Source organism: Mercenaria mercenaria, chromosome 5 (assembly GCF_021730395.1).
Source record: "Mercenaria mercenaria strain notata chromosome 5, MADL_Memer_1, whole genome shotgun sequence".
Classification (NCBI taxonomy): Eukaryota; Metazoa; Mollusca; class Bivalvia; order Venerida; family Veneridae; genus Mercenaria; species Mercenaria mercenaria.
Window position 1 is genome coordinate 23,631,611 of NC_069365.1, and position 17,486 is coordinate 23,649,096.

The window sequence follows — 17,486 nt, forward strand, 5'->3', positions numbered from 1 at the left end:
ATGCTAATTCAATGCAAAAGTTGCTAATCCTAATGTTAAACATCACTGGTATGATACTTTCTGAAACATTCACAATACAGTGTTATGCTCTTGAAATTGCAAAATATTCATCATGACATAGATTGATTTCACATTCACTAAAATTTCAAATGACTGTTTTTCTATAGACATTACTCTGTGTTGACTGGGGTCATTCATTTAAATATTGGAACACACTAGGCATGGCCTTTTGATTAGAAAGAAGTAATATGGATACCTAGTTACCAACACCTTTCACTGAAATAGTATATACCCAATTTACAGAAGTCACATTGGCAATAAAGTCCACGTGTTTACATTTGAGATGTTATAACATGTACGTCTTGGACATCTGTAGGTGAAAGGTCAAGGTCACAGTGACCCTGAAATTGACAATTTAGTCGGGGTCACGGTTACTTTCGAGACTGAAACGTTTTCCAGTCTCGAAACGTTTTCCTATCAACAAATGGAGAAGAAAAGTTTCGTTATACAGTGTTAAAATTTTGTAAGGTGATTGCATGATGTCACTAGATGATCCCTATTGTTTTTGACCAGAGGTCAATAGGGCAATTGTCCTCCTGACAAAGTGGTTTATAACTGCAGAATGCCTAGGCCGAATTCTATCCCACTTCATGGCATGATTGTCTATGCTTAGTAGTTGACCCTTAGCCTTTTAGTGATCAGCTGATCAAATGTCACGGTCACAGTGACATTGAGACAGATGATACTTTCCAATCAACTGCCGGATATTGTTTTGACCAAACTTCAGAGGCTGGTTGCCTTTGGTCATTGTGGGTAATAGGATGGCAAAGGTCAATGTCACAATGTCTCTGTGACGATAAAAGTTCTTTATAATCAAATGATGGGAGAATGGTTGTACCTACGTCCATTAAACTTTAGTAGTACGATTGTTTTTCAACAGCATAATCGTCTATAGATCTTCCGAGGTATCAAAATTATGTTATTCTTAAACTTGTCAGACTAAACTTGTAAGCAGCTTAAGTAAATCAGACTATTTTTAAACAAAGACTCCTAGCTGCAACTGATAGAGAAATAAAATTTGACTAAATAAATTCATAATATATATTTGTTAACGTCCTATGATAATTTTATCACGATTTACATTGATATGACAATGACCTTGGAACACAGTTTTGGTTTTATCAACTATAGTAAAGCTAGCAATAAAGCATGAACACTTCAGCTGAGTTATGTTTTATTGCTCGGTACAGTTTTCCGTGCTGAAATTATATTTAAGCTTATTTTCCTACACTGTTACTACTGAGTAGGCTGCGAGAAATTCTGCATGTGGGACGGGAAATTCTACACTCAATCTAAACTGACTCTCAGACACAATCTTAGTAACTGAAAACGGTATTTTCGCATAAACCAATATGTGCTGACGTCCTGAGGAAAAGTAGAATACATGGGTCAGAGTTCATCATGAGCAGAATTGAAAGTCAAGCCGTACTTGTCTCTTACTCCCCTCATTACCTTTGCTGAATCTCGAGAAAAATGTTGTTGAATAGTTCTTATCACATCTTTTCTTGCCACGTCAAATTTCGCATCAAGGATGGCCTCCTCGTAAAACTGCACTGTATGATCTAAAATGTCTATCCACGACGTCGGGTTCCAGTTTAGAAGTCGTCGTGCTTTTGTTGTATCAACAGGTCCTAGTTTCACTGATGGATACAAACGAAAACCCTCATTGTCAGGGTTTTCAATAATATCTAGATCTTCTACTTCGAGACTGTTCATTAAACCGTGCAGAAATTGCACGAGTGTCGGTGTTTCCGTTAGCGCAAGATTATATGCGTTGTTGTAAATTTCTAAACCACTGTTTATGCAATCGCTAATAACGTCAGCAACGTCATATACATACACAAAACTCATTGGCTGATTCCACAGATATTTAGGAACTGTCAGTTGTTCATCAGTATATTCTGCCAGTTTTATCCATAACTGGTAAATCCACCATCTATACGTATTGTCACGTGGTCCTATCACATCCGGTAGCCGCAAACTTAAGTAAGGTACTCCTGTTCCGGAAGTCGCTTGTTTTTCCAGCTCTTCCTCGCATTCTAATTTCCGGTTCCCATAATCGTCATTCAGCTTGAACCGATCCCGTTCTGCTTTTTCAGTCGGTCGTACCGCGTCTTCCTCGCGTGTGGGTCCTGAATGCGTTTTGTTGCACACTTCGTATACAGAGTCGCTACTAATGTAGATATATTTCTTTATTTTACCTTCCAGCAGTTTTAAAGCTTCAGTGATTTCAAAGGCGTGGTAGGCACTGAAGTCAACGACAGCTTCGAACATTGGTGGAGCATCGGTGCTCCAAATATAATGTTGCAGACCGGCACATCGCTGTAAGGACTGCATGCGGTCACATTTCACGTGCCTGACAAAAGGCTTAACCGTCTCCGCGGTGTCCCAGTACCAGTTCCCTCGGTTGATAATCACTACAGTGTAATTTACGCGGAGCAGTTTCTCTACCGTAGCAGAACCAATAAATCCATTTCCTCCAAATACAAGAATGGTCTTATCTTGATCTTGAGTAACTGCATTCGGATTTCCGTGTGATCTCGTGCATAGACATATAGTCATGAGTAAATACATCACTCCTTTATTTTCCGTTGTGAACATTGTCAATAACTAGTAAATGCTCGAAATACCAGTTATATCCGGGAACTAAAGAGTTTACTAAAGTACATCACGCACACTATCATGGCGGGGTAGTATAGATTTACTAACACATGCACTATCACGGTCTGATGCTGTGTGTACTGTACGACCCTTCTTGATTAAGAAAAATAATCTACATAGATAATCTATATGATAAAGGGTTTATCTCGATTCGATCAATAAAATGTACAAAAAAGTCAACGTTTTTGTTTTTTGTACAATTATGCAACGTATACAGACTAGCTTCTAAAATAGGCTGTATTTTTCATTTCAGTAATAAGCTATGAATGGAACCAGTCTATGTAATGTATTTTATAATCATTTTCCTAATAGCTAGACTGGCTTTCGGCTCCTATGAAATTACTTTAAAGGATAAACAAGCTGTTTTGAATTAATCTTTATATCAGTCAAGTAGCTATCTGTGTACATACTGCGCATTAAATGATCTATTTTTTATTACTATATAGTGTGTTTACAAGTTCACCACTCCTTGCAAGCGGGTTTCATTCATTTTTAACATTCTTTAACTTAAAGGCACTGACCTCCAGATCATACGACAACAAAAAAAGATTTTTTTTAATTAATTCTTAAGAATGCTTTGAAACCAAATTATTGGTCCTCGGCCTACGACCTTGGGCCAGTACGACCACCCTTGGATAAATAACAATGCTAATATGAAACCGCTTGATTAATAACATTATATTACTACAGTTGGTGGGGAACAACAACACTTGCTTTTATCTATATCATATATTTACTGCAGTTGTAAATGTGAGTCATATAATAAAAATGTATCACTAGTGATATAAACAAAGAACATGACAAATGTCTCATACAACAAAATGATGTTAAAGTCGCACAACAGAAAATATACCCGTTTTTAAATGTAATTTCGCGCATTGCGTATACAATTGTAATGCTGAGTTATCACAGACGTTGTTTTGATAATCTTACTCTAATTAGTGTTACCAATTGAATGATTATGATCAAACTCGTCCTTTACGAAGTTTATATATTGCAAGGGCATTGACCCAGTTAATTTTCTATTCCTCCGAGTCTGAATCGTCATCACCATATCGTGCTCCTGCGGCAGCTAATGTCATACACACCATGTCGTGCCCTCTAGCACGTGCTAGGTCGAAAGGCGTACTGCCATCATATGCACGTGCATTAAGATTACAAAATCTTTGTTGTAGTAATACTTTGACAAGAGTGATGTCACCGCTTAAACAAGCATTGTGCAGTACAGTCCTGCCTGTCTTTCCCTCTTTCATATTGACATCAATTTCCTTGTTAATTAAAACATCGATGATGCCATAATGCCGGTTCGCTGCTGCTAGATGAAGAACTGTTACGCCTTCATAGTTGCGTATTGAGAAGTCCTGGGGGATTTTTTGATTACGGGGACTGTTGTCATTACATCTCGTTGCTTGTACTGGCTCAAGTAGGCATTCTACAATTCTCTGAAATCCTTCACGGCAAGCAATATGTAAAGCTGTGTTTCCCTCTCTGTCACGTAATTCTACTTCCGCACCAGCAGCGACCAACTCTTTCGTGACTTCCGGTTGATTAGTTATGGCTGCCAAGTGAAGAGGTGTTTGAAATAACATGTTTTTTAAAGACAGCCATTTACAAATTGGTGCTTTCGATATAAACAACTTTATGCACTTTGATGCCATTAGAATTACTGCAATATGTAACAATGTATCACCATCCCTGTCTCTAGTGTAGATCTTGACAGGGTCAATTTTTTTATCCAGGTTGTCAGAACACATAGTGACAACTCCATTGTCTGATATTCCGTCCTTTGTCTCATCAGAATCAAAGTGGTCGCACAAGTGATCTTCTAGACATGCCTTCATCGTGCTTTTCTTTTATTAATCCAAACATCCTTAAAATGTTGCTATGTCTGGTTTCCCGCCAGATGTGTGAAGGATGACACGTGCTCATCTAAGGCATATACTATCTGTTGAAACAAAGGCATGAAATATTATTCATTCATTAACATGTTGAGAGTCAGGTTTCCTGCCAAATTCGTATGTAAATTAGTCATGCATGATACACCGGCATGTTCCTTTCTATGTTCTAGTGTGTGTTGAAACAGAACTATTATACTGCATAACTTCGTATCCACTACTGCCGACATGATTAATTAAGAACTAAGTGCAATATTTGTTTTGATAGTCATTAATGATACTGTACGTATAAAGATGAAACTGGAATGCCCAAGAATAGAGGATCACATGAGTTTGCCACACAACAAGTACATATTGATAGGAACAGTACATGTTAGGGAGTGCTGAATTACCTAAAACAAGAATTTGATAAAATTGCTGTGTAGTTAAATTTAGGTTTGCGGTATTTCTAGTAATTTTGGTTCGACTTGTCGCAGTTCTTCATAAAAACTTTAGGGAATGTTTGACACGAAGTACTAATTATAGTTGATTTTAACATGTAATTGTATTCAGATAACTATATGTATATTGACTTTGCGGAACGAAGGGATGGGTCCAAAATGTATTTTAGTTCGCTTGAATGTGCCCTTTATCATGTAGAGAGGTAATAATAATAACAAAATAGCAATAACATTTCTAATCAACACCGACTATATTTAGATAATAGGTAACAATAAATGAATTATGATATAATTTTTAGTTGATTAAATCATAATAGTACCTTAACAACAGCATCAATAATCATAATGATAAATATACTACTACTGCCGCCACTGATGCTTCTGAATAATAATAATAATAATAATTTTGATAGTAACAACCGACAGAATAACACGCACTTGATGATAGTGGTGTTATAAATACTTTTCTTTAATAGCCGAGTCATTCACAGTTAATTAAATTACTACAATCCGTACACAATACATACATTGTCCTCTCCAGTTGTAAGTTAATTAATAATGCTGTAATTTTCAATTATCCATTATTCTGTCCTCTCTTCTTATTACCAAGTAAGTGCGATTTCATAAGAATGCGTAACCGTTATCACTCCTTAAGATAGCGCGTCTAAAAATAGATATTAGTTTACCCAATAATGACACACTTCAATAATTATTGTCCATCGTCACAAAACATTTTTCGGTCTTAGCTGAATTTGAGTTGGAAATTTAAATATAAATTTTTCTAAAACTTCAAGGTTAAGGGGACGCATACTTTGAAATTAGAAAAAAGTGTGTGGGGTATGATAAAATTTACCTGCAAAAAATTACAAGATTTTGGTACATGAAATGGATACTGTTTCAACTGTTATACAAAGGATTGCTCACTAAAATAAAAATGAGAAAAACTGAAACAAGAAAGTTATTGTTGAATTACATAAGACTTGTTGTGTACATTCAAAGTCAACAATTAATACTTTTTTGTGCGAAAATAATAGTGCTTCACCTTGTCCAAACATTTATCAATGCCCTACAGATTCTAATTTAACGAAAGAATGTGAAATAAGTTCACTGTCTTGCTTTTCATTTCGCATATGTAAGCTAAAAACACATTATTTAGTTTGTTTACAAAGTAGTGCATAAGAAAAGATACGGTGGTCAAGGAATGCCACATTCCAAAACTTAAAGAGTATATTCCCCTTAATACATTAAACATTTATCGTTACAGAAGTCTAGTGGCTTACAATAAGGGCCTAGACATGTTGCCATTATTAATTTTTAACTTGGTATTCATGAACTACAATGCACTTAAATATCAAAACACATTCAACAAACTTTTGAAGATGTATTGTCTTAAAAATCCATAAAATAAGGTATGGAATTTGGTTGAGAGGTCCAATCAATGTGTATATGTGCAAAAGTAACATTCTAATCTTGTTCACAAAACTTACTAATACACAGCAGGAATGTCAATGATCAAAACTGGACGAATATACAGTTATCCTCACTTTAATGTCATTTATAATTTGTCCTTGAATTCTCCACCATACTTTTCATAACTCTGTTTGCACGAGTTGCACGAGAATGCTGTCATTCACGTAAAAAAAACGGGGTCAAATAAGTTGTAAATGCAATATCATCTAAACGTAATTAATGGATTATGCTGTTCAAGATCTAAACTTTATCTCATAACGTAACGAACATGTATAATGTTGTAACAACAATATAGTGCAGGCATATGGTGAAAAAATCGTGCTATTTGTGGGAAAAGCATGAAACTTGGCAGAAAGGGAGGATATGGTGTCTTTAATTCAAAATTGAAAGGAAGTTTGAAAAAAATCAAAATGGCCGAAATTATTCAAAATGGCCGCCATTCATAAAAAATATGAAGAAAAGTAAGGGTCAGACACACTCAATACATTTTTTTTAGCCAGTTAATCTATGATTTTAATCATTTTTATGCAAACACTGATTGTAGACACTTTTATGAATAGATTTCAGCTATTAATTGTTGTTTTTTACTATATAATTACAGAAATTGAGTTACTTCCCTTTGATGCAGTTTCGTTATTTATACCGCAGACAGCTTGATCTGTTAAACTTCTTTTCAGAATGTTAAAAATCATATAAGATTGATAAGAATAATAGTCGGAGTCCAAATGACAAAACAAATGGTAATAAAATATTATTCAAACATTTTCTGACGCATACTGTAGAGAATACAACGTAATATTCGGACTAAAGTAATTCATGTGTGTTGTCACTTAGTTCATTTTCTCTGCATAAATTGAAATAAACACTACCTAATATATTCCAAAGATGAATATAGACTACTTTTCTACCATGTAGTAATATTTCCATAGAACTTATCATGTGTGTTTATTAATTTATAACTTTGAAGATGTAGAAAAGTGATCCAAATCCTTATCAAGGAATGAGTCAAATAACTTATGTAAAATACTTAACCAAAATGGATAGGATAATTTGAATACAGATTTAATTAAAATAAATGCAGCCACCCATACAACATTCCGAACATTATTTTATCTGCTTTTGAGGTAAAAATGTATAATGTACAAAGAATGTACAAAGAACAGATATAAGAAACCTTACAGTGCCCAACTTCAATAAAAAAATACCACCAAAGAACTTCAGATCATAAGAAGTTCGTATTGGTGGCTATACATTAACGATATTCCGTTTTCAAGGAGTTTTGTTCAGTGAGATTCAGATGATTGCTCCGGTTGTCACACATCAGGGTTGAATTAAGACACTGGTACTTCTAATGACACGGTGTCTTTTGATCTTGTGCCCCTGTTCTGCCTATAAATTTCTATCATGTTGTACATAATAAGACTGAGGAAGATTGAGTAGAAACTTTAAGGTTTGAGTATGTATTTTGTACTGTAGTATTTTGCTGCAAGCCAAATGAGGCTCCTTCTATACAGGAGTAATCTGACTATGATCGGATGCACTAGTTATAAGATGAGATGCTGTGTTCTGTACATGTTGTAGTTTGTGCAATACGGTGCTCGGAATACCATGAAACAATGCATTGCAATAGTCTATTAATGCGAGGTAGGAAAGCAATTCGTAAAGGTGTTGATTGCATCACAGGTTAGGTACCGTCTGATCTGACCTATTATGTATACAATTGTGGATATACAGCCCTGCATACAGAATTGAACATGTGAAAGTCTAACACTACCTGAGATTCATCTATTCCTTACATACATAGTTGCAGAGTCACTGGGTTTCCTCAGCATGTTAACACTGTACCTGCAATTATGCTTTGATATCAACATTAATATTTCTGTTTTATCAGCACTGAGTTTGGGCATGTTACAATTTGGGGCAATACCTAACTGTAGCTTTTATAGGCTTAAAAGAAAAGTACAACCGAGAGGCGTCGTGTAGTAACTGTATCATTATGTAGATAATGTAGTATACTCACAGCGCATGCGTATATTTTATACACACCCAGTTTGGGATGTTGTTTCAGCAGTTGTTAAGGCGCACTCATATAATAAACATATACTTATAGTAAGAATACTGTGTTGGTCATTCTTTACAATAAGACATGGTGTCAGAAAATTAACGATTTTAATACATCCGCATTTGTCAGGATTATTAACAATCATTGTGCATATAGTGCATATAGTGTATCGGATTTAAATAATGGATTTAACCGGTGTACCGACGCCTACAATGGACTGGGACAGTCCGAATTTGTTGGAAACATTCAAAACCTTTAGAGGTCACGCGGAGTTGATATTCCAGGGTCCGTTAAAGGGGAAAGATGAACCAGTACAAATCACATACTTGCTCCTATGGATGGGACAAAAAGGAAGAGAAATTTATAAAACTTTAGTGTTGACAGCTGATCAGAAAAAATCAGTAAAAGCTACCGCCGACGCATTTGAAAAACACGTTCAGCCGAAATCAAACCCAGTATTTGCGCGGTTCAAATTTAATAATGAAGTGCAAGGTGAAAATACCATGGAACAATTCATCACACGACTTAAGATACTTGCAAATGACTGTTCTTATGGCGAAGCCTACAAGGAAGATTTGATTAGAGATCGAATCGTGTTCGGTGTAAGTCGTCCAAAATTAGAGAGAAGCTTTGACAGTAGGTGAGAAACTAACATTGGCGAAAGCTGTTGACATATGTCAAACTGTAGAATATGCACAAGAGCAAATGAATAACATGCAAGAATCGTCTTCTATTAACTTTGTACGGAAAACTACTCACAAAAAAGAGGAATCGAGAAAACGAGATATAAAGTGCAAAGGCGGGTCGCGGAAATCAACGGAAAACAAGCCCGATGTCGCGCACAAATCGTGCCAAAACTGTGGTCAATTCCATGGGGACAAACAGTGTAAGGCGAAGGGAGTGCAATGCCGAAACTGTAAAAAATGGAATCACTACGCGAGGGTGTGCAGGAGTAAACGTGTCAATGAAGTGAGGGCTGATGATTCATCTGAGGATATTTACATTGATACAGTAATTAGTGCTGTGGACAAGATGTGCAATCAGGCATTTGTGGATATTAAAACTGGACCTCTTGGGAAACAAATTCTTTCAAGATAGACACTGGCGCACAGGTGAATATTTTACCTCATTTTGCATTGCAACAATTAGGTGTAAAAACCGCACTCTGTTCCTCTGTAACGAAGCTCACAGGTTATAATGGCAACCCTTTAGTATGTCTAGGTTCCATTACCCTGCAGTGTACCCATGAACCTTCTGCACAGACCAAGTATGTAGAATTTCATGTAGTAGACACCCAGTCACCACCCTTGTTTGGTTTTCAGACTTCCATAGATTTTGGCCTAGTTAAACTCGCACATGCTGTCACTTCCAATTATGTATCCTCCCCGCTTAACAAAACAGCAGTGCTGAATGAATATTCCCAGGTTTTTAAGGGCATTGGCTCTATTCCAGGGCAATGTTCTATTTATCTGAAACATGTGGTTCATCCTCCACGTAGGATTCCTGTCGCATTACGAGATAAATGCAAGAAGGAGCTAGATAAGATGGAGAAATTGGGGGTCATTACAAAAGTAAGTGAGCCTACTGAGTGGGTCTATTCAATGGTGACAGTACAGAAAAAATCAGGTGACTTGCGAATAGTACTTGATCCGGGTGACTTGAACAGAAACATTCAACGTCCTTATCATCCGACGAAAACACTGGATGACATACTTCCCCAGCTAAACGGCGCTACATTTTTTACAAAATTAGACGCTAGGTCAGGTTACTGGGCCATGCATTTGACAGAGAAGTCTTCCATGTTGACTACATTCAATACCATATTTGGGAGGTACAGGTATCTGAGGCTTCCAATGGGTATTTCGTCTGCCATGGATCTGTTCCAAAAGAAAATAGACGAAATATTTGAGGGTCTCCCAGGGGTAGCTGCAATAGTAGACGATATTTTAGTATATGGCAAAACAAGGGAGGAGCATGATGCGAATTTGAGAGCAGTGCTCCAAAGGTCACTAGAACAAGGTATACGCCTTAATCCAGATAAGCTGGAGGTTGGGCAGTCCCAGATTAGTTATTTCGGTCATGTGATATCTAAACAAGGTCTTAGCCCAGATCCAGACAAGGTGTCTGCAATTCGAGAAATGCCTATCCCGGAAAATAGGTCACAACTCGAAACGGTACTTGGCATGAGTCAGTATCTCGCTAGATATGCACCTAGGCTATCTGAGGTCACTTTGCCCTTACGAGAATTATTGGCGAAAGATGTAGAATTTCTCTGGGGTGAATCACAGCAGCAAGCTTATGATCAGATGATTGATATCATAACGCAAGCTCCTGTCCTTGCTTTCTATGACCCGGCCAAACCCTTAGAGTTGCAAACCGACGCAAGTAGGTCAGGACTTGGGGCCACACTCCTTCAAGAAGGTAGACCTATAGGTTATGCCAGTAAAAGTCTTACGCCAAGCCAAATGAACTATGCTATGATTGAGTTAGAGTGTCTTGGACTGGTATTTGGCTTGAAGAAATTCCACCAGTGGGTGTATGGGAAAAAAGTCAAAGTAGTTACAGACCACTTACCATTGATAGCTATATGTAAGAAACCCTTATTTGCTGCACCTGTTAGGTTACAGCGGCTGCTCTTAAACATTTCACAGTATGATATAGATGTCACTTATAGGCAGGGAACTCAGATTCCTTTACCAGATACTTTGTCTAGATTTCCGGTCAAGGATACAGATCCGTCCCTGACGGAAACTGTAGAAGTCCAGGTTAATATGGTCAAAGAAGCTTACCGGTAAGTGACCGGAAATTACAAGAAATCAAGGTCAATACTGACAGGGACGAACAACTTTTGTCCCTGAAGCAAGTCATTATTGAAGGTTGGCCTGATGAAAGAAATCACTGCAAGTCAGAACTGCTAGATTTCTGGAATTACAGGGATGAGCTTACCGTCATGGATGGGGTAATAATGAAGGGTCACAAAATTGTTATTCCTAAATCTCTAAGGGCAGACTTATTGTCAAAACTACATTCTTCAAGTCATATGGGAATAGAGAAAACAATAAGTAGAGCAAGTGATATTGTTTTCTGGCCTAGAATCACCCAGGAAATTAAAGATCTCGTTCTGAAATGTCCTGTATGTTTGCAACACAGAGACTCAAACCAGAAAGAACCGCTTGTCTACACCCAAGTTCCAGAATACCCATGGCAGGTAGTTGGCACAGACCTATTTGAGTTCAATGGCAAAGACTTTTTGATAGTCGCTGACCATTATTCACATTACTTTGAGGTCAAAGAGCTGCCTAACTGTAGAAGTTCGACAGTAATAAGTAGGCTCAAGGGCATATTTGCTAGATTGGCATACCAGAAATTGTAGTATCTGATAATGGGCCATGCTATGCATCTCATGAGTTTGCAAACTTTGCAAAGCTCTGGGATTTTACACACCAGACCACAAGTCCTTACCACAGCTCCGGTAATGGTTTTGCGGAAGCGTACGTGAAAATTTGCAAGCGCATTTTCACGAAGGCCAGAGCATCAGGCACCGACCCAATGATAGGAATACAAGAATATAGGGTTACAAAACTTAAAATAGGTTTTTCACCCAGTGAAATCATGTTCCAACGTCAAATTAGGTCAGTGTTGCCAGTTGCTAAGACACAATTACTTCCCCGGCAAATCTCACACAAGGTCATTCGTGAGAAATTGTCAGCAAACAAGGAAAGGGAGAAAGTGTATTATGATACGACAGCCAAGCATTTACCACCATTAGAAATAGGAGATTCGGCACGAATTCAGCAAGCAAATAAAAATTGGAGTCCTGCAGTAGTAGTGCAAAAACACCATGATAGGTCATACTCTGTTAAAACACCTGACGGTAACACATATCGTCGCAATAGGAGGCATTTGTTACAAACCAATGAATCAAAAGAGTGCATACCTGAAGCTGACATGCAAAATGTGGAAAATAACAACCTTTCGGCGCCTCAAGAAATTCTGACTGTATTTCACAATTCTCTGATAAAAGCAATAAAAGGTCAGATAATGAAGCAAGTGAAAAAACATATATGAGTAGATCTGGCAGGGCAGTTAAACCTCCGACAAGATTAATTGAAACAATGTAATATGATAACATTAGATAGCGGAACACGCGTGCTATGTAAACAGTGAACAGAGATAATTAAGTGCTGATAGCAAAAATATGCCATTCATGGAGAAACAGACTTTATGAAAGAAATTTTACGTTATAGTAAATTTGGAGTATTTTGATTTATTTTATTTTAGCTTTCAGAAATTGTGTTCCTTGTTCTTTGCCAAAAGGGGAGATGTATCATTATGTAGATAATGTAGTATACTCACAGCGCATGCGTATATTTTATACACACCCAGTTTGGGATGTTGTTTCAGCAGTTGTTAAGGCGCACTCATATAATAAACATATACTTATAGTAAGAATACTGTGTTGGTCATTCTTTACAATAAGACAGTAACAACAAATCATTTCATAGCATCTCCTTTTTTAACCAACCGTAAATATATGTAACTATTGGGGTTTAGTTTGTGACCCGTAGGTACACTGTATTTTGCTTCACTTAATGGTGTCGGTAACTACCCATCAATGCACACCATTTGAGAGTGATTGCTTAGATAAATGACACTCGACCTTCAAAATAGTGCTCAGTTCAGTGCAACACAGTCAGATTGTCAATGATCATGGTTCCAGTAGCTTGTATTATACATATAATATGGTCAAGAGGCTGAATAATGTCGTTCTGTAACTTTGTTAGGTCAGTCGGGTCTCCAAAATCTTTAAAATAAGTAGGAGACGGGATACAAGCATGTTGTTTTTGTAGCTGTTGGTTCTAGCCTGGGTTTCTTTAACATAGATCTCATTTGCACATTCTTAAATATCATTGGTAAATTACGTAATGTATTTATATATTTTGCTATTAATGGTTGGGTAGTTAACCTAAACAATGTTACTGAATTTTGTACCAGTACAAACCTGTTCTCTACAAGTAACTGCCAACTTCCCCACATTAGTCAGAGGTGGAGGACGAATGATTTCAGACACAATGTCTTTTTATTTTATCAAATAGTCACGGGGCCCGCGATCCGTAGATCTGCACTCTCCCTCTTGAGCTAAGACTACTGTCTCCCTACAGATTTTTGACGTATGCAGAGTAGTAAACAATTCAATCCTGATATTACCCATCACTTTATATTTGAGTATTCATTGTCACTTTGAGTGTACGCCGCTTATGTTCAAGCTTGCTTTTTAAAAGTTTGGTTTTGTGAAAGTCGGTTCTAATTAGGTGCAACTTGGTCGAAATACGGATATTTTAAGCGGGCAAATGAATGCTATCTATCAGTGAACATTAGCTGTTTAAATACATATACACTCACTTGCTTATCAACATGAGGCTGTGCATGGCACATGCATATAATCAGAGGGTAGTTTTCAAAACAGTCATATGACATGTTCATAATTTGATAACAAAGACTATGATAATTAACTGTATACACACTGGAAACACACCTGTAATTATAATAGTTTGTGGTCAACCCCTATGTGGATTTGTCTTGACACTGGCGATGAAGATAAGTATGGTTTGATGTTTAATGTCTTTATATTTCACACATGCTCTTGAAAAAAAGGCAAATATTACCTCATTTGCAAAGGCAGTAATGCTATGTATAGCTATTTGTCAATGTGGTGGCAATTATGGCAACGGCTGATAAACTTATGAAATTGGATAATAAACATATACACATTAATTTGGTAGGAATCAAATACATGTACGTATATATCCCGTTAAATAAAGTGTTCAACATTCTTTACAAATTACATAAAACGGTATGTTAGGTTTGCTGCTGAAATAGGCTGTGTAAAATGGTTCTTTGTCTTTGTATTCTTTTCCGTATAGATATGACAAGATTTGTTTTTAATTATTTCTATTTAAAATTCATATTCATGATCAATATGTTCTTAATTTACAGTATATTGATGGTTCGGTTCATGAAAATAAATCACTACTTTATATTGATATTTTGGCGGCCATTTTACTTTTGACGGCCATTTTGATAACACAGTAACATCCAATATATGTCAACAAATACAATATGCAGCCCTAAATATCATACTGTGTAAATATTGAGCATTTTTTGCTGGTTGTTTTAGAAATATTTAGCATGAAAGTAGATTATTGGAAGAAATATTTGATTTTGGCGGCCATTTTTAAAATGGCCGACTAGTCAGCCATCTTGGGTATTACAGCAACTTCTTTTCGTTTTCTTATATAGATAATACCAAGTAACATATGTACCAAGTTTGATGCTTTTCCCACAAATGGCACGATTTTATGAAGTTAAGTCACCATATGGCTGCACTAATATACTTACACTGATTTAAGTAGCAATCGGTTTATAAGTGACTTTATTGATTCATTTTGTGTTTTGTTATTGTTGTCAAAAAGTATAACGGAAGTGCCTCACAACTGAAGCGGAAACCAGTTTGATGCGCAAAGTAGTCCACTGTAAGTAATATTTTTTGATAAATGTCCACAGAAATTAATAATTTTCTAATATTAAAGACGAATATCTGAATAGGATTCATTATTTGATAAGAAATTATAATCATCGGCATGTTTTTTTTTTAATCGTACACGTGCTGACACCTAAGTTGTCTCCCGTTGTTTATTAGAGTTACCTTTCGTCCGGCGCAGTAATACATTTGCAGTGAATCGCCGAGAAGTCGTGGGAAAATTGAAAACCATGTAAATAAACTAAAATTAATTACCTTTTCAAGATGAATTTCAAGTGATCGACATTATGCATTTAACCCGCCTGACCTGTGTACCATCTTAGATATCTGTTCTAAGGTATTCATTGTGTAGAATGTCATGTTATGCCCTTGCAATGCTAATCCCACTCTGATTTTTTTGTTTACATTTTTTATCAATGAGAAATATGGCGTCCATCCCGAGCTGAAATAACGTGGCGTTAAATTTTTACATGTTTAATCAAACCTGGTGTGTTAGAAAGAAAATTTCATCCCTTCAACATTATTTGGAACACTGTTATTGTAAAAAACCTGTTTTTTCCTTATACAAAAGCTTAATATTTTGTGTTGAATGTACTTTCACAAAGACCTCTGTTTTCCTATTACATTCATAGTACCGCTTCCTTATCCACAAAGTACTGAATATTACAGGTGTCCATCAGTATTATATCGGTTTAGGAATATGTTTTTTATTTTCCCACCATCGATTTCTTGAATATGCACCCCTTCCACATTTCTGTATGAACTGTGAATGTAGCAGTATGCGTCCCCTTAAATCCCAACTGATACTGACCATGAATACTTGATATAAATGACAAATAATTTAAAGTTTCATTATCAAACGCAGCTGAGACTGAAAATGTTCTGTGAAAACGGGGCCTGGTCACCAAACCATGACGATAGTGTAAAAGTTTCACCAATTGATTTATGGTTGCTCAACCGTCTTTTAACAAAACTCTTTCTATTTTTGGTTTATATGGAATCCCGGCGCGACATGGTTTTTAAGCTCGACTATACGAATTATAAGGAGAAATCCGCGTCCCCACCTTGGTTAAAATATTTTTTTACACTTTCTTTTTTTTCTTCTTATCTCTGTAATTACTTGATGGATTTGATTCAAACTTAAAATAGTTATATCTCATCATCACCCACATCACATTATCTAACATAAGGGCCATAAATCTGGCACCATTATTTCATGATTTATCCCCCCTTTTCACATAGATTTTCAGTTTTGATGCACTTTCACTCTATCTCTGTTATTTTTGAGTGGATCTAATTAAAAAAATAATTGTGCCACATCATCACCCACATCAAATAAGGGGCATAACTCTGGCACAAATTTTTCATGAATTACCGGTATCCCCCATTTTTACTTAGAGTTTCAGGTCACTCTCACTCTATCTCTGTTATTACTGAATGGATTTGATTCAATTGCAAACTTCAAATAATTGTTCAACATCATCAACCACATCATATGACAAAAGATGCATAACTCTTACACAATTTTGTTATGAATTATTCCCCCTTTTTACTTGAAATTTCAGGTTAAAGTTTTACTCTATCTCTGTTATTACTGAATGGATTTTTATTACCAACCATGACTTAGGTCGAACAGTTCGGGTTACCAAAGAAGGTCGTACTAGTTGAGTTATCAATCATGATTAAGGACTTATACAGTGCGAGTTATCAACCATGATGAAGGTCCTGTAGTTCGGGTTATTTGCCATGACGGGGGTCGAACAGGCCGAGGTACCAGCCAAGATTAAAGTCGTACATTTCGGGTTACCAACCGTGATTGAGTTCTAATAGTTCAGGTTATTGGGTTATCATGCTTATGCCGTACTGTTCGAATTACCAACCGTGATTAAGGTACTACAGTTCAGTTATCAACCGTGATTAAGGTCGTATATTTCGGGATCCAGCCATGATTAAGGTCGTAAAGCTCGGGGTACCAACCATGATTAAGGTCCTACAGTTCGAGTTACCAACCAAGATTAGGGTCATACAGTTCGTGTTACCAACACTGACTACGGTCGTACAGCTTAGGGTACCAACAGTGATTAAGACCGTACAGTTCAGGCTGCCGATCATGATTGAGGTCAAACATTCGGGTTACCAACCATGAATGAAGTCAGGCAGTTTCTGGGTTACCAACCATGACTGAGGTCGAACAGGTCGGGTTACCAACCAAGATTACGGTCATGTATTACCAGCCATGATTGAGGTCGTAGAATTCGGGTTACCAACCACGACTGAGGACGTACAGGATGGGTTACCAAGCATAACTGAGGTGGAAAGGGTCAGGTTACTAACCAAGATTAGGGTCGTACATTTTG

The 17,486-nt window shown here is 36.7% G+C and overlaps 3 protein-coding genes across 3 annotated transcripts; 1 reads left to right on the forward strand and 2 right to left on the reverse strand.

Moving 5' to 3' along the window:
- Window positions 1–1,087: 1,087 nt before the first annotated feature.
- On the reverse strand, window positions 1,088–3,027 carry LOC123556655 (uncharacterized). The gene has a single exon (XM_045347545.2). It carries the CDS (start codon window positions 2,659–2,661, stop codon window positions 1,450–1,452), a length of 1,212 nt encoding a protein of 403 aa, XP_045203480.2. The 5' UTR covers window positions 2,662–3,027; the 3' UTR covers window positions 1,088–1,449.
- A 351-nt stretch (window positions 3,028–3,378) lies between these two features.
- LOC128556925 (NF-kappa-B inhibitor epsilon-like) lies at window positions 3,379–5,741 on the reverse strand. The gene is made up of 2 exons (XM_053542912.1): window positions 5,584–5,741; window positions 3,379–4,666 (listed from the first exon to the last, which is right to left on the reverse strand). The coding sequence occupies exon 2, from the start codon at window positions 4,560–4,562 to the stop codon at window positions 3,744–3,746; it is 819 nt and encodes a 272-aa protein (XP_053398887.1). The 5' UTR covers window positions 4,563–4,666; window positions 5,584–5,741; the 3' UTR covers window positions 3,379–3,743.
- A 3,561-nt stretch (window positions 5,742–9,302) lies between these two features.
- Window positions 9,303–11,961, forward strand: LOC128557271 (uncharacterized protein K02A2.6-like). Its single transcript, XM_053544483.1, has 3 exons — window positions 9,303–9,599; window positions 9,827–11,379; window positions 11,523–11,961. Exons 1-3 carry the CDS (start codon window positions 9,303–9,305, stop codon window positions 11,959–11,961), a joined length of 2,289 nt encoding a protein of 762 aa, XP_053400458.1.
- Window positions 11,962–17,486: the final 5,525 nt, after the last annotated feature.

Bases quoted from the DNA above. Each gene is read 5' to 3' on its own strand.
- LOC123556655 (XM_045347545.2), bottom strand. From the start codon at position 2,661: ATGTTCACAACGGAAAATAAAGGAGTGATGTATTTACTCATGACTATA.
- LOC128556925 (XM_053542912.1), bottom strand. From the start codon at position 4,562: ATGAAGGCATGTCTAGAAGATCACTTGTGCGACCACTTTGATTCTGAT.
- LOC128557271 (XM_053544483.1), top strand. From the start codon at position 9,303: ATGCAAGAATCGTCTTCTATTAACTTTGTACGGAAAACTACTCACAAA. The intron at 9,600-9,826 runs GTAATTAGTGCT...ATTACCCTGCAG, and splicing joins AGGATATTTACATTGATACA to TGTACCCATGAACCTTCTGC. The intron at 11,380-11,522 runs GTAAGTGACCGG...CTGGAATTACAG, and splicing joins ATGGTCAAAGAAGCTTACCG to GGATGAGCTTACCGTCATGG.